At 41.5% G+C, this 26599-nt stretch overlaps 1 protein-coding gene across 1 annotated transcript in view; it reads right to left on the bottom strand.

Moving 5' to 3' along the window:
* Positions 1–26599, bottom strand: part of VWF (von Willebrand factor) — a 176714-nt gene that overhangs the window by 128946 nt on the left and 21169 nt on the right. Inside the window, exons 7-13 of the mRNA XM_026679287.2 lie at positions 23970–24186; positions 20934–21056; positions 18808–18919; positions 14841–14887; positions 12467–12603; positions 6592–6727; positions 2129–2229 (exon numbers count right to left, since the gene is read on the bottom strand). Of these exons, the coding sequence (XP_026535072.2) occupies positions 2129–2229; positions 6592–6727; positions 12467–12603; positions 14841–14887; positions 18808–18919; positions 20934–21056; positions 23970–24186 (873 nt within the window). The remainder of the gene's footprint in view (positions 1–2128; positions 2230–6591; positions 6728–12466; positions 12604–14840; positions 14888–18807; positions 18920–20933; positions 21057–23969; positions 24187–26599) is intronic.

The raw sequence follows: 26599 nt of genomic DNA, 5'->3' as shown, positions 1-26599 counted from the left end.
CCCATGTTTTTTACAGCAACTGAAAATAATGTTTGCAGAGTCAGAAATGCTGTCCATGTGAAAGTCTTCACTATGGCATAAGAAATTCTAAACCCAACTTTCTAATGTTTATATAATATACTACTGCTAATCAAACTTCCTGGAGTTGCCCAAACATAAGGCAAGGTGTGCTCAATTTATTGAGCTTCCGTACATCATACTAACATTTCTCTACCAGCACTTCCATGTTTTTCTCAGGGATTCTACTGGTCAGTCTTGTCCAGGTATACAAATTAAGCCATTTCAGACATTTTATTAGTTCAAAAACCAGCAAAAAAATATATCTAGGAATGGTACAAGAAAGCACTTGGGTGGCATTGCCCCCCCCAAAAAACCCTACGTAAATGGTTTCATGAACATTCTCAACAGTGAGTCTTCGTCTTTTCAATCAAAGAAATAAACATTTGACATATTCCCAGCTCTTGAGATATTTCAGCATAGGAACTTGTTTTATGCATCCAATTTATGGCTGTAGATGAGAAAAAAGGCAGTTCAGTCAACATGACCTTATTCCATGCAGTCCCACCTTTCAAATAAATTTGTTTGTTTCCTGTCTCCATAGGAGCTGAGGATTCACACAAAATTGGGGGTTTTTTTGTACCCAAAGAACTTTTGTCTTCAATAATAAACAAAACAGTACAAAACACGGGTGTTTCTTTTTACAATGAAAGGTATGAATTTTCATCTTATTCATACATAAAAAAGCCAATGCAGTGCCTAGACTTCATCAACAGAGTGATCATATCAAGATCACGTGAAGTGTTAGTTCTGCTTTATAATGCCTCGATAAGACCACTGAATCCAATTTTGATCACCACATTATAAAAAAAGATGTAGAGACCCTGGAAAGAGTGCAGAGAAGAGCAACCAAGATAATTAGGGGTCTGGAGGCTAAAACACATGATGAATGGTTGCAGGAACTGGGCATATCTAATCTAATGAAGGGAAGAGATGATAGTAATCATCAGAGATGATAACAATGTTGCAATATTTGAGGAGCTGTCCCAAAGAAAAGGGGTTCAATCTATTCTCCAAAGCAAAGAGGACAGGAAACAATAGATGGAAACCAATCAAAGAGGAAAAACAACCTAGAAAGAAGGAGAAATTTCATGATAGTGAGAACAATTAGCCAGTAAAACATGAAAAATATAGATTAAAAGAGGAAATAAAATTGGCATATTAGTATATAGGTAGGACCAATGAGAAACTGTTGAAATCGAGAAACTGCCAGAAAATGGAGGTCTATGCAAATATTCATATTTAATTTATAATACATATGTAGCTATACTTATATTGTATACTGAAAAATATATAACGTATCTTCTCTTATGGCTATGGAATCGAGAGCACAGTACACAGACTATAATTATGTAGATTTATCTCTGATTTTTCTCTTTTTGGATACATATATGTACTTAGTGTTAATATGACATTTTTCTCTTTTGAACCAACGACCTATATGCATGAAGCACTTTTTATCAATATTATTAAGACCACTGTGAATTAGTATTACTAATACTATGAATAACTGTCAAGTATTAATTGTATGTATTGTATTTATTATACTGTCAAAAAATTATGCTGAAAGCTATTGACACATCTTCTATTATAGACATTTTTGTAAATTTTTTAATGTTTTGAATTTCTGTAAACTTTTTAATATTTTGAATTTCAATAAAGTATTTAAAAAAACCCAATGTGCCAGCTACACACACACACACACACAGAGAGAGAGAGAGAGAGAGAGAGACAGAGACAGAGACAGAGACAGAGACAGAGACAGAGACATTGCCCTTGTGTATTCAGGGTTATCCTGTCAACTAATTGCATCCTCTCTCTAGTCCAAGAAAGTTCCAGAGAAATGACTCAACTTCATCCCATCCAAAGGCCTCAAAGATGTGCTCTCAAGTCTGAGACATTCTCTTACAGAGAAATATTTGGGAAATAAACAGTTTCGCAGCATGAATGCAGTGTTTAAATGCCAAGCGTTGGACAACGGTCAGATTTTCCAACAAGCCACAGCCATGTGGCTTTTCTCCTTTTAAAAAAAAATGAAAATGTGAGGAGGAAAAGGGAAAGTCAATCATACCTTCATTACAAGGGTCCCCATCCCATCCCAGTCGAGATGCACGTTCTCCTTGTAACTGAGGTGAACAGCTGGCAGCACCGTGGGCTGGATGTGGAGACCATCTGGAAGAAAGGAGGGCACGGCCTTAAGGGAATCTCCTTAGCAAGCATCAGCAACTCAGCAAATTGCCCTTTCAGACAAACATCCCTTCTGTCCCTTCTCTGAAAAGGCAGCCAGGATTGGCCCACTGGCATTGACCTCAAGTTGATCACTGGAAGATCGTTCTTCCAACAAAAAGGAGGGGGCGGGAAGCTGAGATTCCATTGGAACTCTCCTAAGAAACCAAAACACCTGAGGGCAGGACAAGAAGCCATGGATGGAAACTAATCAAGGAGAGAAGCAACTTAGAAACAAGGAGACATTTCCTAAAAGTTAGAACAGTCAATCAGTGGAACAACTTGCTTCCAGAGGTGGTGAATGCTCCAACACTGGAAGTTTTTAAAAAGAGATTGGACAACCATTTGTCTGAAATGGTATAGGGTTTCCTGCCTAAGCAGTGGGTTGGACTAGAAGACCTCCAAGGTCCCTTCCAACTCTGTTATTATTATACACTTTTATTCATTGAACATGAAACTCAGTCAATGATCAAATTCTGTACCTGTCAACAGTGGTGTCCCCCAAGGCAGTGTTCTAGGACCAACTCTCTTCATACTCTACATAAATGACCTCTGTGATCATATTAAGAGCAACTGCGTTCTCTTCATTGACAATGAAAAGCTGTTCAATACTACAGACAATACTGCTACCCTTCAAAAAGATCTTGACTATTTATCAGAATGGTCAAACAAATGGCAACTTCAAATCTCAACAAATAAATGCTACATATTGTCCTACATATTGGCAAAAAGAAATCAGAAAATAAAATACAGGCTGAATAGTCAAGACCTTGTTGATGATCCAAACTCTGTAAAGGACCCTGAAATACTCATCTCTAATGATCTAAGTGCTAGAGCCCACTGTAATACATAGCCAAAAAGGCATTAAGAGTTGTTAACCTAATCCTACGTAGCTTTTTCTCTGATAATATCACACTACTAACTAGAGCATACAAAATATTTGCAAGACCAATACTCGAATATAGCTCATCAGTCTGGAACCCACATTACGTATCTGATATTAGCACAGTTGAGAAAGTCCAGAAATATTTCACAAGAAGAGTTCTCCACTCCTCTACTCGCTGTAGAATACCTTATGCCACCAGACTTGAAATTTTAGACCTAGAAAACCTTGAATTACGCTGTCTTTGGTCTAATCTAAGTATGGTATATAAAATCATACATTACAATGACTTATCTGTCAATGAATACTTCAGCTTCAACCATAACAACACAAGAGCACACAATAGATACAAATTCAAGGTTAACCACACCAAACTTGATTGCAGGAAATATGATTTCAGCAACAGAGTGGTCAATGTCTGGAATACTCTACCTGACTCTGGTTTCTTCCCCAAACCCCAAAAACTTTAACCTTAGACCGTCTACTATTGACCCCCTTTCCTAAGAGGTCTGTAGGGGGCGTGCATAAGCGCACCAACGTGCCTACCATCCCTGTCCTATTGTTTCTTTTATTTTTCTTATATGTACCCATTTCATGTATTCATAACTATGTATATACTTATACCTATTGTCTTGTAAGCAATTGACAAATCAAATAAATAAAAAATAAATAAAAACATTTAGAAACATATCACAAATATCATTTAATTATTGTTATTATTATTCATCGCACAGTCAGCCAGATGTCCAGACTGGGTATGGCATTTTTGTCTACCTATCGAGTCCTTACCAAGGACCTGGACAAATCTGGATGTTTGATGGTGTTACAGATATTGCCGCAGGGATGGAAGCTGTTCCAAGTAAAGCTGCCTTCTGCAATTGACTGATGGCAAATTTGTCAATGCCTATGGTGGTCAAGTGGTGCTCCAGTGGTTTTGGGACTGCACCCAAGGCACCTATTACTATGTATCTTTTCTTTTATGTACACTAAAAGCATTTGCACCAAGACAAATTCCTTGTGTGTCCAATTACACTTGAGCAATAAAGAATTCTATTCCATTCCATTCCATCCCATCCCATCCCATTCCATTCCATTCCATTCTATTCTATTCTTCCCTATCCTATCCTATCCTATCCTATCCTATCCTATCCTATCCTATCCTATTATATATTATATTCTATTCTATTCTATTCTATTCTATTCTCTATTCTATTCTATTCTATTCTATTCTATTCTACTCTACTCTACTCTACTCTATCTATTCAATATTATTATATTATATCTTCTATTCTATTCTATTCTATTCTCTCTACTCTACTTATTCTATTCTATTCTATTCTATTCTATTCTATTCTATTCTATTCTATTCTACTGGTACTACCCTTGCTTGCCTTTTCCATAGTCTACTTTACTATATCTATTTGTAAGCCTTTGTATTTTGTTATCTTCTCCAGTTCTTTCTCTTGTATTCTGTTGTTGTTGTTGTTGTTCTTATTATTATTATTATTATTATTATTATTATTATTATTATTATTATTATTATTATTATTATTATTATTATTATTATCGTTATTAGGTAAGCCTCAATTTACAACAGTACTTTGGTGATGGTTCAAAGCTACAAGTCTCCCGTTTGAGCAGGAAGTTGGACTTAAGGCCTCCAAGGTCTCTTCCAACTGTTATTCTGTTAAAAAACAATACCCACAAGCTCTACAATTAAGGGCTCTGTTTGGCCCTAACGTAGCAAGTAACTTTGCTCCAGTTCAAAGAAAAGTTCTCCCAGCAAAGCACATGATAATTTGCATGATCCCTAGCAGAAACCCGTGATGAGGAAAGACACCTCAAGCTCTTAGACAGCCCTGTTACGTCAAAAACACACACAGTTCTTTTGTAATCCCCTCTTCCCTTCTGGTAAGGAAATGTAGGCGGACCTGTTGACTAAATCCCTTACTCACAACTCCCTTCCAGTTAAACAATAAAGGAACCAGTGGGGGTGTGCTTGGGTGTGTTTTCGTTATCTGAATTTCCCCAGAAGCAGCAGCTGGAAAAGTAAGGAAAACATTTAGGCTGCCCTTCCAGGACAGAATATGACCTAACTTAAATTCCACCTGAAACCAGAGTAGAGTAGAGTAGAGTAGAGTAGAGTAGAGTAGAGTGGAGTGGAGTGGAGTGGAGTGGAGTGGAGTGGAATGGAATGGAATGGAATGGAATGGAATGGAACGGAACGGAACGGAACGGAACGGAACAGAACAGAACAGAACAGAACAGAAAGGAATAGGAATAGGAATAGGAATAGGAATAGGAATAGGAATAGGAATAGGAATAGGAATAATAGAAATAGAAATAGAAATAGAAATGGAATGGAATGGAATAGGAATAGGAATAGGAATAGGAATAGGAATAGGAATAATAGAAATAGAAATAATAGAAATAGAAATAGAAATAGAAATAGAAATAGAAATAGAAATAGAATAGAATAGAATAGAATAGAATAGAATAGAATGGAATGGAATGGAATGGAATGGAATGGAATGGAATGGAATGGAACATAATGGAATAGGAATAAGAATAATAGAAATAGAAAGAATAGAAATAGAATAGAATAGGAGCTGGAAGGGACCTTGGAGGTCTTCTAGTCCAGCCCCTGCTCAAGCAGGAGACCCTATACTATTTCAAACAGTCTCTCCTTGAAAGCTTTCAGTGATGAAGCACCCAGAATCTCCGAAGGAAAGCTGTTCCATTGGTTGATTGTTCTCACTGACAAAAAAAAAACCTCTCCTTATTTCTAGAGTTGAACCTCTCTTTAATCAATTTCCGCCCATTGTTCCTTGTCTGGCCTCATAACCCATAGTTCTTCATGGCAATTAGTGGTGATTGGAATGTGATTTTCAAATGCTCAAGGCAAATGACCAGTTTTCTTAAAGCTATTTTTTTTTTGCAGAGGTCCAATTTCCTCTGTTTTTGTTTTTGCCCTTCCTCTCTTGAAACCTAACCCTTTTCCCTAAGCCCAAGATGCATCCATTTAACCTTCTGCTGTAGGTTTCCAGTTGTGCCAGAGATCCTGGTGGACATAGATAAGGGAACAGACCAACCCATCCCAGAAAGCAAAATTTAAAGTCTCCAAAAGTGCCGAAACCTCCTGAACTTTCTTCTCCCATTGAAGAACAGGGCTTGAAAATAAGCTCTTAGACCAGGGATGTCCAACCTGGGCGACTTTAAGACTTGTGGACTTCAACTCCCAGAATTCCCCAGCCATCAATTTCCCCACCTCCATCTCACCTCTTCTGCGAACATGAATCTCACTATCTTGAAGTCCACAAGTCATAAAAGGCCCATCATTCCCCACCCCTGTTGTAGCGAAACATGAGCTGGAGGTCTTCCTCCTGGAAATGGCGAAGGTGGCATTAAGCAAGAAGGCGACGTACTTTGTAGGAAGGGAATCTGAACGTCCTGTCCATTCACGGACACACCACCACCATGTTTCAATTTGATAGTGAGGTTCTCGTCCTGGAGTTGCACGGAGACTGAGCGGGTACACACCGCATCACGGTCATCAGCACACTAGGGAGACATCAAAAAGGAAACTTCAGCTTAATTATAACTTGAGTAGATCAGTGGCAAAAAGAGAGGAGGGATGGGATGGAATGGAGTGGAGTGGAGTGGAGTGGAGTGGAATGAAATAGAATAGAATAGAATAGAATAGAATAGAATAGAATAGAATAGAATAGAATAGAATAGAATAGAATAGAATGGAATGGAATGAATGGAATGGAATGGAATGGAATGGAATGGAATGGAATGAATAGAATAGAATAGAATAGAATAGAATAGAATAGAATAGAATAGAATAGAATAGAATAGAATAGAATAAATGGAGTGGAGTAGAGTAAAATAGTTATACAGAAATAGAATAATAAAGTTGCTGTTTTAATTGGAATGGAATGGAGTAGAGTAGAGTAGAGTAGAATAAAGTAGAATGGAATAGTTATACACAAATAGATTAATAAAAGTTGCTGTTTTAATTGGAATGCAATGGAGTGGTATGGTGTGGCGTGGCGTGGAATAGAATAGAATAGGATAGGATAGCATAGGATAGGATAGCATAGGATAGGATAGAACAGAACAGAACAGAACAGAACAGAACAGAATAGAATTCTTCATTGGCCAAATGTGATTAGGCACACAAGGAAATTGTCTCCTGTGCTTAAGCTCTCAGCGTACATACAAACAACAAAGTGACAGGTCATAGACAGACCGTAAATCATAGTTGTAGTCATAAGATACCAATAGGGAAGATAGTGGGAAAGATGAAGATGAGGAAAAATGAGAAATGAGAAAGATAAGAAGATGAGAAGGACAATAGTAATACAGTCCTACTTCATGGGTAAATATATTTAGGCCTTTGAACACCCTTGACTTGGACACTTATCATGTAATATTCATATTGGTTATATATAAAGAGCTATTTTGCACTAGAGGCAGTGGGCAGATTTCAACCACTGATGGAAATGACCATAACAGCCATTCACTTTCCAGAGAAAACAGTGGTTCTGTGATTTTATCAATCACATGAACCAATTATAATTCCTGAGATGTGGCAAAGGAAATCCAGACAGATCCATGCATCCCACCAAAATAAAACGATGAACCTCACTGGAAATCCTACTCTGTGCTTCTAACCTTGGGATACACAAAACATTGGCTTTTTGATAGCAGCATTTCTCAAGAAACATGATGTTGACTACTTCTGTACTTAACTTAGGTGGCTAGTTTCTGGTTCATATTTTAATGTTACTCTTGGTTTTTATTTTATAATTTAGAATTCTGAATATCCTGGTCTGCCTGCCCCCCCTCCTCCCTTCTTTCTCCTCTTCTCTCTGTCTCTCTGTCTCTGTCTCTCTCTCTCTCACACACACATCTATCTTAAAATCTATATCACTATGAAGATCAATATGATGGAATGCCAGGCAGATGTGGATCCTCGAGAAGGAGGGGCTGCATTCCAGAAGAGTAAGAGGCAACTCAACCCAGATATCTTGTGTGAGAGAAAGAGGGTGAAGACAGCTCCTTCTTAACAGTTCTCAGATATATGTGGTAGATGCAGATAGTAGACCAAATAAATACCAGATAACAGTCATGCTCAGTGTTCTCAAGACCAGAAAAATGTACACATATACTTCAAATAGGTTGGCCTTCCCCCCATGTTTTAAGATCTGTCTCAGCTGCTGCCTCATTTCAGGTGGTTTTAATTTTTATACCCTAAAATACTTAGCAACTGCCTACCTCAAAATCAGTTTGTCCCAAGCATTAAGCCACGGGTGTCAAACTCGCTCTGTCATGTGATCTACCACAACATTTTTCCCTTCTCAGAGCTGGGGTGGACGTGGCCTGCGAGTGACGCATCCGACCCACGGGCCCCAAGTTTGACACCCCTGCATTAAGCCATCCAAAGCAGAGGTCCCCAACCACCGGTCCACGGACCGGTACCGGTCCGTGGAACAAGTCCTACCGGGCCGCTGGCTTGCTGGCGCCGCCATCTTTTGATGAAAGCCCGTGAGCTTTTCAGATGGAAGCACGCCATCAAAAAGATGGCGGCGCGCGCTTCAGTGAGCTTTTCCGGTAGAAAGCTCACCGGAAGCACGTTTCATCAAAAAGATGGCGGCGCCCAGCTGATGCCGGTGCCGGGCCGCGGCGCCCAGCTGATGCCGGTACTGGGCCGCGGCGTAAAAAAGGTTGGGGATCACTGATCCAAAGCATTGGTGAAATGCTACTGGTTCAGCCCGGTTCACCCGATCCGGTAGCAAAAATTGCTCAGCTGAGGGGAAAAAGAAGATAAAAGTGCAGGATCGGCCCTCCCATCCACCCCTGCGCTTTTCTGTTCTTTATCCTCTCAGCTGATTGGTACGGCAGAGTGTTTGGTGGTGTTTGGAAACTTGCGCATGCGTGTTAGGTGCAAATGCGCAAAGTGTACAATCACCGAACCAGTAGGGAAACTGGTAGAATCCCACCACTGATCCAAAAGAATGTTAAAACATGCTCCTGATTTCCCAGATTTGTGGACAAGGTTTTCAGCTGCAACTTATTTTCCTGGGAATTTTTGATGGAATGTAGTAAGGAGGTGGGATTCCATGAGGGAGGAGTTGCATTCCCGAAGAATAAGAGGCAACTCAGTTCAAATACCATGTGTGAGAGAAAGAGGATTAAGGCAGCTCTTTCCTAATCATCCACAGAGCATATTGTAGATGCAGATAGCAGAGTCCTCAGTCTGGCAAGATTCTGTCTACAGGTATTACAGCTTGGAAGAAACATCACCTATCATTTTTGATTTTGGGCCTGAGGGAATTACTATCTGGCCCCCATCTGCTCCATCCTTATAATAAAGACTCAAGATCTGGCTTCAGCCTGGCCTTCTCCATATTACAGAATAACAGAAGGGAGCTTGGAGGTCTTCTAGTCAAACCGCCTTCTCAAGCAGGAAACTCTGTACCATTTCAGACAAATGGCGATTCTCTATCGGCGATCTCTGTTCCTAATGTGATTAGACAAACTGAATTTTCAATTTATCCTCTTATTTTGAATTTTAAGTTCCCCTGGGAGCCCTGACAGACAACGTGGCATGGTGAGGGGGAAGAATGTGGAAAGATTAAGCATAACTTGAATAAATACTTCGGTGTAACTTCGATATTTGAATGAAATAGTTCATTTGCAGATGTGAACATGGCAGCATTCCAACAGGATGTTTTCCAGATGTTTATATTTATCGTCATACTGGATGATTAGTTCTCTTAGCTGCTGTCTAATGTTTATTAACAAGCTACTATACTTAAACTAGGGATGCGGTGGCTAAGATGGTGAGCTTGTCGATCAGAAAGGTCGGCAGTTCGGTGGTTTGAATCCCTAGCGCTGCATAACGGGGTGAGCTCCCGTTACTTGTCCCAGCTTCTGCCAACCTAGCAGTTTGAAAGCAGGTAAAAATGCAAGTAGAAAAATAGGCATCACTTTGGTGGGAAGGTAACAGTGTTCCGTGCACCTTCGGCATTTAGTCATGCCGGCCACATGACCACGGAAACATCTTCGGACAGCGCTGGCTCTTTGGGTTTGTAACGGAGATGAGCACCGTCCCCTAGAGCCGGAAAAAAATGAGCATGTATGTACAAGGGGAACCTTTATCTTACTCTATACTTATCCTGCTCATAACTTTGTTTCATGGTAAGGCAAAAGAGCTGGGCTGCTGCTAAGTGAATCTAATCTTAATTAATCAGTGGAACAGCTTGCCTTCAAAAGTTGTGGGTGTTCCAACACTGGAGGTTTTTAAAAAGAGACGGGACAGCCACTTATCTGAAATGGTATAGGGTTTCCTGCATGAGTAGGGACCCTCCAAGGTCCTTTCCAACTCAGTTATTCTATTAATCTCAGTGCTATCATGCTTGCTCAGCGACCTTCAGTTCATAATGTATTTCCTTAAGTAATTCATAGGCAGAGATTCACAACTTCTGCTTTCCTATTTGAAATCTATTGTTGTGAGCCGTTGTTCTTTCTGGAACTTCCGTTGCTGCTTTCCCACGTTCCCTGATTCCGCAAACAATATTTTCTGTTCCCAGAAATTCTGAATCCATTTCTGAAAGTGGATGTTGTTTTTCCCTTTCAGCAGGCCTCTTGTCAAAGAAGCAACAGAAAAATTGTGGGTTGCGGGCTCTCCTTCCTTCCTGATTCTGTACATCAACACACATGCGAAACAGCTTTCCTCATGACTCCACCACTCCTACCAGATTTTGACACGTTGTCAGGTTTGCTGTCTTCGGCTTGGGGACTTGCTGGCATTCTGCCCTCAAAGGGGGACATGGGGGGACATGGGGGGGGGGAAATGAACAAATGGGCAATCAACCTGCATGTGTACGTGATTGGAAATTGGGGAGGGGGGAATGACAGCTTGACGAAGAGCAACCAGTGTGTGCCCACACCCAAGAAAGAATGAGAACTACCCTAAACATCTCAGCATTCTCAAAACACCTAGGTGGATTCTTACTGACTAAAGACAGAGTGATAATGGAGGGAGGTGTGATGACCCAGAGCATGGCACAAAAGCAACAAAGTCACAAAAGTAGGTATAAAGTCCCTTTAATTCCTCCAACTTGGCCCCCAATGTCCAGTTATCATCAGCTGGAGAGAAAACTCTCCCAAGAACGATTTTTAAAGGGAAGAAATTCAGTCCAACCCCAAAGTACATATAAATTATAAATAAAAACCAACACAAACCACATTGCAGCAATTAATGAGACAGGGCAGGATTAGGAATTGCAGAATTCAAAAGATAATGAAACACACACAGTTGGGAGGATGCCAGAACCCAGATAAGACTTGACAAGATAATGCATGCTTTGCTTCCAGCAAGGTGCTGTGCGCAAACACCCATTACATCCTGTTTTCCCTGCTGCAGATAATGAAGGGAATCAGGGCCCTTTTCTCCCCCGTAACCTACGTTGCTCCCTTATCCGTTCCTCCCTGCGTGCCCTAGGATGAAGAGGGGGTGGGCCTGAGTCTTCCTCTGAATGCCCAGCGGACTATGCCCTTCCCCAGTTTCCTCCACAGCCACCGGAGCCACACTCCCACTCCCTGCCAGCTTGTCAATCTCCCCCTTGGAATCAGATTCCAACAGGGGCATGACAGGAGGGCTAGGATATGGGGAAACTTTCTGTATCTTCTGAGTGTGGGAAATTTAGTTCTTGCCTGACTCTACTACAACCAACATCTTTTAGTGAAAGAACCTATCACTTCAACCAAATGGAGTCAAAGGGTCTTTCTTTCCTAAGAGATCAGACTGGAGCAGGTCTGACACACATGTTCCATGTTTACTACTGGATGAAAGCCACACTTAACCTTTGCATGAGACTAGGACACAAATGAAATGTGTTTTGATTTAAATTAAGCATACCTATAGCTTCCTTCAATACTCTTAAAATGAGGATCTCCAGATATTTAATAGTTTTGCTTCTTGCCTTAAACCTTACAATGAGCTGTAACTTTGGGAAGGATTTGTGGGTGGGAACAGGGGGGAGTGGAAGCATGATTGTGCACCTCTGAACTAACTTTTGTGGGAAGAGAGGATGGAGACCTATTCTGTGGGGTCCTTGGTACTCTCTGAGCTGGTTGTTTTCTTGCAGACATTTCATTACCGAGCTAGGTAACATCATCAGTGCCAACCCTGAGCTACAAATATTCTCTTCTATCAGAGACCCATTCCCTGGTACCCACATTTTTTTTTCCCACCACCACTTTCTCTTCCAATAAAGATGTTCTTACCTGGACTGTCTCAATGAAGACAGAAAAGGAGTTCCCTGCACAATCTCCAGCAAACAAGTAATGGCAGACTCCACTGAAGGTGAAATGTTTGTTGTCAAAGCTTTTGAAATGGGATTGGCCAGTAACAGAACATTCTCCTGGAAAAGGAAATGCAAAGGCTTACTTGCAAACAGCAATAACACTTAGACTTACATACCACTTCACAATGTTTACAGCCCCCTCTAACCAGTTTACAGAGTCAGCTGTCTTTTAGTGCTTAAGCAGGAGATCCTAGACTTATGTCTAAGGAGATTCTACAGGTCATGGTTGTCCCAAAGGTGCTTTTTTCAAGAGGCAACTAGACTTTGTTGTTTTTCTTTGAAGACATTTTGCTTCTCATCCAAGAAGCTTCTTCAGCTCCGACAGGATGGTGGGAGAATGGAAGGATTTACACTCCTTGCAGACTGCTGGTCATTTGCATCCTTTTAGAGAGGCGTTGAGGCCACTTGGAGATTCATCTGTGTCCTCAGGGTCACCTGAGTAGTGCAAATGGATGTGGAGCCTTCTTGGAACTGCTGAAAGGACTGTTGTATGGCAAATCCATTTGCACCATTCAGGTGACCCTGAGGACACAGATGAAGAATGCAAATGACCAGCAGTCTGCAAGGAGTGTAAATCCTTCCATTGCCCACCATCCAGTCAGAGCTTTTGGGCTGGAAGAAACGCCTTCAAAAAACAATGAAGTCCAGTTGTCTCTTGAAAAAAACTTTGTTCAACCATGACCTGGACAATCTCCATAGACATAAGTCCTGCTTGAGCAGAGGATTGACTAAAAGATGTCTGATGTGTTCCATGATTAAAGTCCACCTCTCTCCAGGCATATTTGGGTGGATAAATAAACAGAAAGAATTTTCAGGAACTTTGTAAACTCTTGCAAAGGGGTCACAAATGACTTAGTGATCATAGTTTCTTTCACCTTCATTTCCAATTCAGTAGAGCTTTTGGCTGCCTTCCAAGTAGGTTTGATTATTTGGGCTTGTTTTTAATTAGTGTACTTTCTTTGTTCAGCGGCCCTTCCCACTTAGAACCTCACTGCTATTGATAGATATGTTCAGCAAGGAATTAGAAAAACTAGCTAATGTTTAAATACTCACGGTGGGACTGTTCGTTCCAGTCATTATTTGGATTGTTTTAATTGTTGTAAATCTGTGGGCTGCCCAGAATCCACAGAGAGAGATAGTCGATAAATTGAACAAATAAATAAATATCACCTTTGCTTCATTTTTTAGCTTAAAGTTCCTCAAATTTTCACAGAAAGAAAGAGAGAAAGAAAGAAAGAAAGAAAGAAAGAAAGAAAGAAAGAAAGAAAGAAAGAAAGAAAGAAAGAAAGAAAGAAAAACAGTTAGATGAGAGACTTTGAAGATCTTCTAATCCAACCCCCTATACCATTCCAGTCAAGTGGCTGTGCAGCCTCTTCTTAAAAACTTCCAGTAAAATAAATAAATTAAGAAAGGAAGGAAGGAAGAGGGAGGAGGAGAGGGGAGGGGAAGGGAAGGGAAGGGAAGGGAAGGAAGGAAGGAAGGAAAGAAGGAAAGAAGGAAGGAAGGAAGGAAAGAAAGAAAGAAAGAAAGAAAGAAAGAAAGAAAGAAAGAAAGAAAGAAAGAAAGAAAGAAAGAAAGAAAGAAAGAAAGACACTATGCAGTTCATATGAATTGCTGATGAGTTAGATCCAACCCATTTGCTTCATGAATAAAATCACCCAAAGGCTGCCCCCCAAACACCCTGGTGATGCTAAACTGTTATCTCTTGAAGAGTTTTAACAGAACAACAGAAAAACAGAGTTGGAAGGGACCTTGGAGGTCATCTAGTCCAACCCCCTGCTGGAGCAGGAGAGTCTATTCCAAATATTAGCCTCTGCCTAGGATCTAACTCACAGCCTCCCGATTGTGAGGTGAGAGCTCCACCAATCCTTTCTGCTGTTGGCGTGTGTGTGTGTGTGTGTGTGTGTGTGTGTGTGCCTGTGGGTGTCTGTGGGTGTGTCTTTGCTTGTGCTCACTCTGCCACAATTCCTCTGGGATAGCAATTGCGTATCTCCTGCCAGATGGGTGTTGGAAGTTATGCGACTTCTGCAGCTGGGCCCCCTGAACCCCCAACAAAAATAGTTGAGAAATGAACTGGGACCAGTGCTGGACTGGAATTTGAAATAAACGCAGAGAGAAGAAAAAACTTAAGTGAAACCCAAAGAATTGAATAGCTAAGCTACCTTGGCTGTGAAAACAGGAAAAAAACAAATTCTGAATGCATAGTTCGAGAAAGAAGAAAGTCAGAATATAACCAAAACCTATAATGGAAATAAACATCAAATCACTCATGGAATATTCCAGAACCAACATACCTGGACACGGCTCATTGTTGCAGACCCACGCTCCATGCCTGCAAATGCTAGGAAATAAAACATTTCTCCATTAAGGACACAGTGAATCATGTTCCTTATTATAAACATTCATTGCGTTAACAGTTCTCCATTACAGGTGGTCCTCAACTTACAGGAGTTCATTTGAAGTTACAAGGGCACTGAAAAAAGTGTCTTATGACTGTTTTTCACATTTATGACCGTTTCAGCACACACACACACACACACACACACGGTCACGGGATTTACATTCAGATGTTTGGAGACTGGTTCATATTTATGATGGTCGCAATGTCCCAGGGGTCAGGTGATACACTTTTGAGATCTTCTGACCAGGAAAGTCAAGCGGGGAGCCAGATTCACTTAATGACCATGTTACTGATTTAACAACTGCATTGATTCAGTTTTTGGTGAGGCATGGAGTTAGAGAGTCGTTGGAATGTACTAACTCTTGCCATCCTAACTGCAGGGGTTTCTTCCCCAAAATTCAATAGGTAAATGAATATATAAATATATACCTATGTCTACAATGTGTGGCTGTGAAAGCTGGACCACAAGGAAGGATGAGCGCCAAAGAATGGAGGCCTTTGAATTCTGGTGCTGGAGGAGACGACTCCTGCGAGTCCCTTGGACTGCAAGACGATCCAACTGGTCAGTCCTAGAGGAGACCAACCCTGACTGCTCTTTAGAAGGCCAGATCCTGAAGATGAAACTCCAATACTTTGGCTACCTCATGAGAAGGAAGGACTCCCTGGAGAAGAACCTGTTCTGACCAAGCCTTCCTCAGACCATTATTAAGCACACGCTTAATCCAAACAACTCTTGTTTTATTTCAACGCTGGGAATTATTTTCATTCCCAGCCAGTAATGAGTCCCAAACAATCCCTTGAGATAAGCACCCACCTTTCTCTCCTTTGAATTGCTACCAACAACTAAAGTGCCAAATTAAAAAACCAACTGAAGTACAAAGTCCACACAGAGCTTCAAGGTTTAATTCGAACAGAGCGAACAAAGTTGCTTCCTGCAAAGGTTTCTCTATCTTTGCCTGTCCTTTATACCTTAGGGGAGGGGCAATCCAAGCCTTACTCTCGAGTTGCCCCTTTTGTCTTAGCTGCTGTTCCCTTCTAGCAGCTCTGTGCACACGCGTACTGGGAATAGGCTCCCCTTGGTCCTCTGCCTCGCTGCTGCCAGACTCCGAAGGCTCCGGAGTCAGCACACAACTCCCAGATGGTCCTGGCCCCATCTTCCCAGACTCCCGGACTGGTCCCTGTTCTTTCCCCCTGTCTGATTCCGCTGCCGTTTGCACAGGCTGAGGGTGAACTACAACAGAACCTAATGCTGGGAACGATTGAGGGCAAAAGAAAAACGGGATGACAGAGAAGGAGGTGGCTGGATGGAGTCACTGAAGCAGTCAGTGTGGGCTTAAATAGACTCCGGAGGATGGTAGAGGACAGGAAGGCCTGGAGGAATGTTGTCCATGGGGTCGCGATGGGTCGGACACAACTTTGCAACTAACAACATCTGCAAGAAAACTTATTAAGCTCAGAGAGCTCTAAGGACCCTGCAGGATTAGTCCCTTCTCCCCTCGCTCCGGCACAGATCTGGTTTGCTCTATTTTGTTTCTATGGGTGAAAAAAAAAACATTGAGAAGCCCAATCACTAAACCCCCACAAGATGTGGGAAAGTCCATTGTGACCCGCGGGTGTCAGAATATCATTATAAAATTAAAATATTGTTGGAAGAAATATCCATATGGTTCAGTTCCTAGCTGGGAGAAATGCCCTGGAGACAAAATGGAGGCTGGAGGCTGATTAGAAAGATGGTTTAATGATGAAGCAGAACCACTAAGCACGTGTGATTCTGGGTAGCTGACCACATGGAGTTTAGAGTGGGAGGGATATTTATACCTTTTCTTGGGCTTTGCACTTGAGCTTCCTGTTCCTGTGCAAGAACATGTCTTCTATTGTCTGTTGTCAGACTCCCATGGGGCCATGTAGAAATCTTAAGAGTTTGTCTGAGCTAAGTTTGGTTGAAGTTTCTGAGGGTGATGCAATGAAGGGGCATTGGGCAATTCCTATTATGGCTGAGGGCTAATCCTACCTTTGTTGGATCTTGGGTGAGGGTATTTGCTTATGAATACAGCTATCTATCTCTTTATCTTTTTAGTGCTGACGTCTGCTGAGTGCTATTAAGGAAGGTGGGGGCTGCTTTCTCCCTCCAGAGAAATATAATATTTTGCCTTTTTAATATTTCCTAAAATTTTTCATTCTTCTAGGAGATGGGTGGATGGTGCTAACTTTCTACAATACAATAAGTCTACTGTTGGTCTTTACATTTCAGTGCTTTAAGTTTCACAGATCAAAGGATGGTTTGGTTTTGGCCTTGTTCTCTTGCTCGAGAATATTGACATGCTTATGAAAGAGGCCCCTTTCTTGACCCCTGTAAACTGCTCGAAGTTTAGCACTGGCCCCAGTATCTGCTCCAGGGCTTGTACAAAATGGAGCAGCTGGGGAAGGTCCTCTCAAAAACCAGCAACCGAAATGAAATTAAAAGTTGAACATGTTTAATTAATAACTTCTACCTGTTGTTTATTTGCACTGTATTGCATTTCATTCAGCTGCATTGCATTCAATTACATTGTATTGCATTCATTAGATTAGATTAGAGTAGATTAGATTGGATTAGATTAGATTAGATTAACAGAGTTGGAAGGGACCTTATAGGTCATCTAATCCAACACCCACCCACCCTGCCAATCGCACTGTGTTGCATTGCATTGCATTCAGCTGCATTTCATTTCATTGTGTTGCATTGCATTTAATTGCATTGTGTTGCATTGCATTTAATTGCATTGTGTTGCATTTCATTTAATTGCTTGTGTTGCGTTGCATTGAATTGCATTGTGTTGCATTGCATTTAATTGCATTGCGTTTAATTGCATTGTGTTGCATTGCCTTAACCCTTGTATGTTTGGATCACCCTGATTTCAATTATCTGCATTTCATTACAGTACCAGTTAAACAATGGGGGGGATACCCCAGTATTTTAATCAGGAACTATTTAAAGAAGAAACCCCACCTCCCAACCAAGGCATTGAGACTATCAGAGCAAGCTACGGTGGATAAACAGGCCCCTCCTTTGCACGAATGGTGCCACCTAAACTGGTCATGAAACCCTGGCAAGAAAAACAACCAGGCTCAGAGAATGCCAAGATGCCAACAGACAAGAAATCCTGTCTTCCTAAATCATGGGCACTTCACATCACCAACTCAATGCCCTCCCCCTTATTCTCAATCCCTTGGCAACCCACAATCGTTGTGATTTCTGCCAACCTGAAAATGCAAGCGGACAAAGAGATATTCATATCGCCCCTCCTTTCCCTCCAGCTGACCAATCCACTAGCCCACCTCCTTTTCTCACATCTTCTCAGCTCTGCAATAGGAAGCAATTTCCCTCCCCTGCAGCTCACATCAAAGGGAAGTGGACTAGAAACAATGGTGTCAACAAGAGTCACGCAACGTGACATCGTAGGTGGCTCAGTCTCACTTGCTAAGGGGTATGAATGATGCAAATTGCATGATGACACCAGGGCACGGTGATGTCATTCCTGTTTGTGCAAGGCAGCTATGCGTGCTCTTGTTCTAGAAAGAAAAAAACGGTGAATGTCACTCATGTAGTTTGGAAACAGGGGGTGAAATAGATCCGTAAGTGACAGATAGTCCTTCTCTCTTTACTTCTGACATTGTGGCATTCTGGCTCCAAAGTGAGATACCTGAAGTTCCAGGTGGTTAAGAGCAAGTCGAGAATGTTGTCACTCTCCTGCCCCTGCAGGTGAGCTTTCTGGGTGCATTTTGGGGCACCATCTTGCCCAGAACACTGTCCCTGACTTGGTCTCGCCTTATGGTTTATATAGGATCCTCTTCGTATTCCATCCAAGGATCATGCTTACCACGAGTTGCAGTCCTGATAAACTGAAGAGCCAGGAGGGAATTTCTTGCCAGAATTTATGCAGGAGCAATTTTGGGCATCTACGCAAACATCACCATCTAGGAGCTTTCCCTCTGGAAAGGAAAGGGAAGGAAAGGGAAAGAGAAGGGGAGAGGGAAGGGGAAGGGGGGGAGGGGAGAGGAGAGGAGAGGAGAGGAGGAAGGAAGGAAGGGAAGGGAAGAGAAGAGAAGAGAAGAGAAGAGAAGAGAAGAGAAGAGAAGAGAAGAGAAGAGAAGAGAAGGGAAGGGAAGGGAAGGGAAGGGAAGGGAAGGGAAAGGAAGGAAGAGAAGAGAAAAGAAGAAAGAGAAGAGAAGAGAAGAGAAGAGAAGAGAAGAGAAGAGAAGAGAAGAGAAGAGAAGAGAAGAGAAGGAAAAGGAAAGAGGGCAGGAAAAGGAAGGAAGAAAATGAAAAGAGGGAGGGAGGGAAGAAATAAGGAAGGAAGGAAGGAAGGAAGGAAGGAAGGAAGGAAGGAAAGAGGGAAGGAAGGAAGAAAATGAAAAGAGGGAGGGAGGGAAGGAAGGAAGGAAAAGGAAAGAAGGCAGGAATGAAGAAAATGAAAAGAGGGAGGGAGGAAAGAAGGAAGGAAGAAAAGAAAGAAGGAAGGAAGGAAAGAGGGCAGGAAGGAAGAAAATGAAAAGAGGGAGGGAGGGGAAGGGAGGGAGGGAGGGAGGGAGACAAGAATGAAAAGAGGGAAGGAAGGAAAGAAGATTGGTTTCAATTTTAATTCTGCAGACAAACTATTTTGCAAAACCAACCCAAGACTATCTAAAAGACAAGCCCAGGAAAGCCACTAACTCCATTGGACACGCCTGGATCCTTCAAGGCACAAAAACTCACCACCCATCACCCCCATTTCCTCACTGTAGTTTAGGACATAAAGCCACAACATAGAAAACGATGGAAAGTCCTTTTTAGATTTTTGGTTTGTGTGGGTGTGAATTTTGTGAATTCAGTTCATCCAAGGTCGCGGGAAGCTTGGATGGTGCCAAAGTGCCTCAGGGCAAATACCTCGGTGCCCTGCTCTCATTGCCTGTAGCCACCAGGCCGCGATTTTTTTTTCTAATTCAGCAGAGGCGTCCATGTGGCACAGCATTCCCCCCCCATCAAACAATTGAAAGCCATCTCCCCCGCCAACCTCAGTTTCAACCCTCTCTAGAAAAAAAAAGGCGCTTTTTTTCAGGAGGCAACTGGACTTTCTTGCTTTTTCCTCCTTTGAAGACGTTTCGCTTCTCATCCAAGAAGCTTCTTCACCTCTGACTGGATGGTGGGGAAATGGAAGGATTTATTATTCCTTGCAGACAGCTGGTCATTTGCATCCTTTTAGAGGGTCGTTGAGGCCACTTGGAGGTTTATCTGTGTCCTCAGGGTCTCACCTGAGTGGTGTAAATGGTTCCTGTAGTCTGCAATTTTTTTTCCTCTGGAAATCCATTCCTACTCCCACACCATTCCAAGGGTGTCCATCCCAAATTGCATAGCTAAAAGTCTATAGAGCTTCTCAGTCATCCGGGTCATGGTTGTCTCAAAGGTGCTTTTTTCAGGAGACCACTGGATTTTCTGGGTTTTTTTTTCTTTTGAAGATGTTTCGCTTCTCCTCCAAGAAGCTTCTTCAACGTCTTCAAAGGGGAAAAAAACCAAGAAAGTCCAGTGGCCTCCTGAAAAAAAAAAAAAAAAAGCACCTTTGGGATAACCTTGACCTGGATGATTGAGAATCTTTACAGACATTTTAGAAAAAAACGCCTGCAGAACATCAGCCAGAGAAAAGGGCGACCAGACATTCCTTCTCCTGGCTCTTTATAGAGTGGCGTATTTTTCTCCATTCCTCCATTTGCAGTGAGATCCCTCAGAAATAATCCCGAATCCTATGCACAACCAGTTAATGCTGGAATGCGACTAATCCCTCCATCTACTTTAAAAAAAAAAAAAGTTAAAGAGTGGTCCTTCGAGAGAGACCGTGCATGCAGGGGGATAAATAAATACTTGTAAACATTCAAAAGGGACAGTGGTTTCCTTCTCTTAAATGAGGAAAATGGGAAACACTGAGGCCCAGAAGATTTCTGCTGTACACAGACGCTTGTAAAATAGATTTACCGGGGCAGCTGCAACCGTCAACGCACTGCTCCGGACACACTTCGTTGATATTCAGGCTCTGGCAGGTCTTGGCACAAGGGGACGTGCATTCGTGGTACTCCAAGCCACTTGGACATCTTGGTCCTGAAAAGGTGGAAGACGGAGAAATGAACCTCACATCCACCTGGAATTGAGGAGAAACTTCCTCACCGTAAGGACAATTAATCAACGGAACAGCTATGCCCCCAGAAGTTGTGGATGGCTTCATCCCTGGAGGTCTTTAAGAAGAGAATGGACAATCCCTGGTATGAAATGGGATAGGGCCATGATGGCGAACCTGTGGCACACTGCCAGAGGTGGCACATAGAGCCCTCTATACAGGCATGCAAGCCGTTGCCCCAGCTCAGCTCCGTTGTGCATGTGCATGAGCCTCCCGCCAGCCACCTGGTCTTCGGGGTCTCTGCCGTGCGTGCACAGGGGGCAGGGCGTATGCGGGGGAGTGCATGCACTGGGGTACGCAAGCACGGGAGAAATGCATGAATGTGCGAGGGGTGGGGCACATGCATGGGGGGGGGGCGCACGCATTGCATTTTGGGTGTTTGCACACGTGCGCTTTGGGGACTTGGCACCAAAAAAGTTAACCATCACTGGTATGAGGTCTCCTGCTTGAGAAAGGGGGCTGGACTAGAAGACCTCCAAGGTTCCTTCTAGTTCTATTCTGATTAAGAACTTACAATTAAGACATCTCGAATGAAATAGGAGGAGGAGAACCTATCACACCCAAATCCTCTGTCCTGTTTTGTTTTTTTTAATTTGCACATTGATGGCTTCTCAGAAGGGAAATTGAGTCCATGTGAATCAACCAGTTAGGAGTTGACAGATAACAGATAATCAGAGTTGGAAGGGACCTTGTAGGTCATCTAGTCCAACCTCCCACCCAAGCTGGAGACCCTACACCATTTCTGACAGATGGCATCCAATCTCTTCTTGAAAGTCTCAAGTGATGGCGCTCCCACAACTTCCAAGGGCAACTTCTGTTCCATGGGTTGATTGTTCTCATCGTCAGAAAGTTTCTCTTTATTTCTAGGTTGAATCTCTCCTTGTTCATTTTTCATCCATTATTCCTTGTCTGGCTTTTGTGTGCTTTAGAAAATAGCTTGACCCCTTCTTCCTCTCTGTGGCAGCCCCTCAAATATTGGAAGACTGCTATCATGTCTCCCTTGGTCCTTCTCTTTCCTAGACTAGCCAGGCCCAGTTCCTGCAACTGTTCTTCATTATGTTTTAGCATCCAGTCCCCTAATCATCCTGGTTGCTCTTCTCTGCACTTTTTCTAGAGTCTCAACACCTTTTTTTATAGTGTGGTGACCAGAATGCAGTACTCTAGCTGTGGTCTTACTAAGGCTTTATAGAGTGGTATTACTACCTGATCTTGATTGTATCCCTCTGTTAATGCAACTTAGGATTTCATTAGCTTTTTTGGCTGCTGCTGCACACTGCTGGCTCTTATTTAGCTGGTTATCCGCTAAGATTTAAGCAACTAAATCATGAGAAAAGGCCCAAAGTGAATTTGATGCAGGAGTTGACTGAGCCCTGAGCTGACGTACCAATTTGTGTGTCTTTTTTTTTTTTTTAAGATGGATTACCTCAACTTATGACCACCATTGGAGCCCAACATTTCTATGAGACCTTTCCTAAGTGAGCTTTTTCTTGCCACCATTGTGAAGTGAAGTGTTGCAAGTTATTAAATGAGTAACAAGGTTGGTTCAAGTGAATCTGGCTTCCCCACTGGCCTTTGCCTGTCGGAAGGTCACAAAAGGGATCACAGGAGGCTCTGAGACACTGCCATCATCGTAAATGTGAGTCAGTTGCCAAGCAGCTGAGTTTTGATCATGTGACCCTGGGGAATGCCTCATTGTCCATAAGGGTGAAAAACGGTCATAAGTCACTTTGGCTCAGTGCCATTCAGAGGTGGTCTTCAGCTGGTTCTGACCAGTTCTGGAGAACCGGTAGTGGAAATTTTGAGTAGTTCAGAGAACTGGCCAATATCACCTCTGACTGGCCCCGCCCCCATCTCTTCTCTGCCTCCCATTGAGTCCCAGCTGATTGGCTGGGTCTTCTTTGGTTGTCCTGCACAGGAGAATGGAGCTTGAAAGCAGGTTAGTGGGGTGGGGTGTTCTGACCCAACCAGGTTCCCAAAAAGCAAACAGACAAAGGCAGCAGCCCCCACATTTTAAGGGTTAATAACGAATTCTGTTCTGAAGGCTGCTTTCCACTAATTAGCTCCACAAGAAAGAGCCTTGCCAAGTTGTTTGTCAATGCTGCCCAAAACTCAGAGATAAGAACTAATTTACAAGATTCTCCAACACAACTAAGATGTCCACCAGTTGAGCTTAAGAGCTTCTTTGCTGTCTGCAAAGAACGCTTTTCCAAACCTGGCTTTTATCCTCTTGAGGGAGGGGCCGTTGCCTTGCAGCCTTACTCCTGAGTTGCCTTTGCTGCTGTAATTGTTCTTTCCTCTGAGTAATCCTTCATGCACATGCACTGGGCACAGGCTCCTCGGGAACCTCCTCATCACTGCTGCCAGCTCCCACAATCTCTGAAGGCAGCAGTCCACTCCCTAGTGGTCCTGGCCTTTCATCAGAGTCCTCGCTTTCCTCAGCCATCTGCACCTGCTGCTGGCTAACCACAACATGGGAAGGTGGGCGTGGCTTGGTGGGCATGGCAGGGGAAGGATACTGCAAAATCTCCATTCCCTCCCCATCCCACTAACCTGCTGTCCAGCTCCGGTCTCCTGTGCAGGGCAACCAAAGGAGACCTAGCTGATCAGCTGGGACTCAATGGGAGGCAGAGAATAGATAGAGACAGGGCCAGTCAGAGGTGGCATTTGCCGGTTCTCCGAACTGCTCAAAATTTCCGCTACCAGTTCTCCAGAACTGGTCAGAACCTGCTGAATCCCACCTCCGTCCTTCCCCCAAAAAAGCATAGCGAGAACTTTGCAATGTTGAATCTAGAACTAGGAAGCCCATCACACCAAGAACATTAATCCTGAAAACTTACTGCAGGCGCTGCTGGCTGGCCAACCTTTCAAGATCACACCTTGCTGGGCACAGTTTCGAGCATACTCCAGAAAAACTGGACAGTGGCAATTTCTATCCTGAGCACACCGGCACATGTCTTCTTCACAGAGGCCAATGAACTTTTCGGGATCCACCAGATGATGGCATTTAGAAAAGACCGAGGAAGTTCTTAGCAGCTGGCAGTTTTCGATGAAGTCCTGCAGAAAGAGAAGAACTGGAATGACCATACAATCCGTGATGTATTGAAACAAGGAGAGGAAGCGAGATGATCTATGGGTTTTTTTCTAGACTCAGAGTTATTAGATTTTTGTTCTTTCTGGTGTCTTTCTTAAAGACATCTACTTACAGTAGAGGCAAAACAAGAACCAGATTACGTGATTGTTTACTTTGATGTTTTATTATGCTGGCAGCAGCAAAAATACTTCACACACAGAAAGGGTACTTTGATTCCCACAATGGACGAATGGCTGCAAAAGTTGGTGGAGATTAAATGTACTGCTTTGATTAAAGAAAAAAAAATACAATTAATTTTGCTTCTATTTGGAAACCGCTTTTGGAGTTTGTGTTTGAGCAAGAAAAAAAAGAAACTTTGATTTTTGGGTTTGCCTGATTAGATAGGTTTGGGTTAGGGTTAGGATTAGAAATAGCCAGTACGTATTTATTTATTTTTTTTAAAAGTGGAGGTTGTATGTTATCATCTTATTGTACTGCACCAAAAGGAGTTAGTGTTTTTCTTCTCCTTTCCCCTACACTTTTTCCTCTGCCCCCTTTCCACCTCTATTTTCCCGTTATTTTCATTTTTCTTTGTATTTCTGTAATATATATATATATATATATATATATATATATATATATATTCATATTATGTATATATATATATATTCCTCACGTTTATAGTTGTGGTTTTAAAGTTGCAGAGCTTGGCAGAATCTCATCTGCCATCATCAGGCTTCTGTATTGTGTTCGTCTGTGAGTCAGACAGAAATGGCTGTGAAAGTCTGACTCACAGACGAACACAATACAGAAGCCTGATGATGGCAGATGAGATTCTGCTGAAATGTTGCTACAACTTTAAAACCACAACTATAATGACGTGAAAATACTCCAACAACGCTGAATACCATACATGTAAGTACCACGAAAACTTAAGAAAACAAATATATATAAAACTTAAAAAAAAAATTATATATATGTATATATATGTTAAAAAACTTTATTTTAAACAAACATTGGCAAACAAAACATAAAACCATCTTCCAGTTACATCCATCTAGCATATGTATGTATGTATGTATGTATGTATGTATGTATGTATGTATGTATGTATGTATATATATATGTATGTATGTATTACTATCATTGTTAATCATTTATTTGACTATAACTATTATTCCATCATTTTATGCGAGACATTCAACATTTTGGATTAATTTATATTATAACATTCAATACCCCATCATAAATCTATCCAATAATAATACATCCTTATGTTATATCCTCTATAATTCTATTATCCTAGTATTATAATCTAAGATATATCATTTCCATATTTTTTAATCTAACCATTCATAAAATGAATCCCATATCTTGTAATATTGTTTATCTTCTTGTTCTCTAATTTCAAATGTTAATTTACTCATTTCAGCATATTCCATTATTTTCTTAATAACTTCCTTCTGCTTTGGTATTTTCTCATTTTTCCAATGTTGATAAACAAATTAAAACATACTTGAATTACCAGAATCTGACTAGGTGATCCTTTAAAAACAATAACAAAATAATAAATAAGCAACAACAACAAAAAAGGCAATTGTTACTCCCAAAGAGTTAACTTGCCTCTATAAATACAAACCACAATTCATCTTACAAATACACAAGAGAAAAATGACAAGCTTGTTCTGGGAAAAGAGTAGTTCTTGTATTGTTGCTCTGAACTATTAAGACCAATGTTGTTTTATGCTTTTCTGTTGTTTTCCATTATTTTTTTAACCCTTAGTTTTTGCTATATGCCTCTCAAATGCAGATAGGCAAAATAAATGAATAATAAAGTCTATTGTTCTAAAAAGCTATGTCTGTCTCCAGTAACAGGGAGGAAGCAAATTTATATAGCTCATAATCCCTCCTTAAATAAATACTTGTTTAAACAGAAATAAAGAAACACAGTTCCTGCAGAATAAAATATCAAAGAATAAAAGGCTGGAATGAGATATATCTTTGATCCAAAACTAACAGTATATTTCATTTTGGAAATACTTCAGTTCTAACTATTTACAAAAAGCTCATTTTACCAGGTCAACAGTTGAAGTCCTGAAGACTAAAATGAGAAAGGGTGTTATAAAAAGATTTGCTATAGCTGCAAGCTTGAACATGATCAACCTTTTGGTTTCATTTGTATATTCAAAAAGAATGTAAATATTTGCGATTTATTTCTAAAAAATTAATCTTCTACATAGCAGGCTCTACTATAGAACAATGGAGAGTTACTGTACGGAAGATTGGTGCTATTGGCTTTGAGACAATAAGCATTATGGGGTGGTGATTTTTTTCTATGAATGTTCTCAAAGGATTAAACTAATATTGTCCTTGTTTTTAAAGAAATGCCTACCTCCA

The sequence above is a fragment of the Notechis scutatus genome, chromosome 6, assembly GCF_049901735.1.
Source record: "Notechis scutatus isolate UNSWTSFEM ecotype Mainland chromosome 6, rNotScu1.2, whole genome shotgun sequence".
Lineage (NCBI taxonomy): Eukaryota > Metazoa > Chordata > Lepidosauria > Squamata > Elapidae > Notechis > Notechis scutatus.
This window is presented reverse-complemented; position numbering and strand designations above follow the sequence as displayed.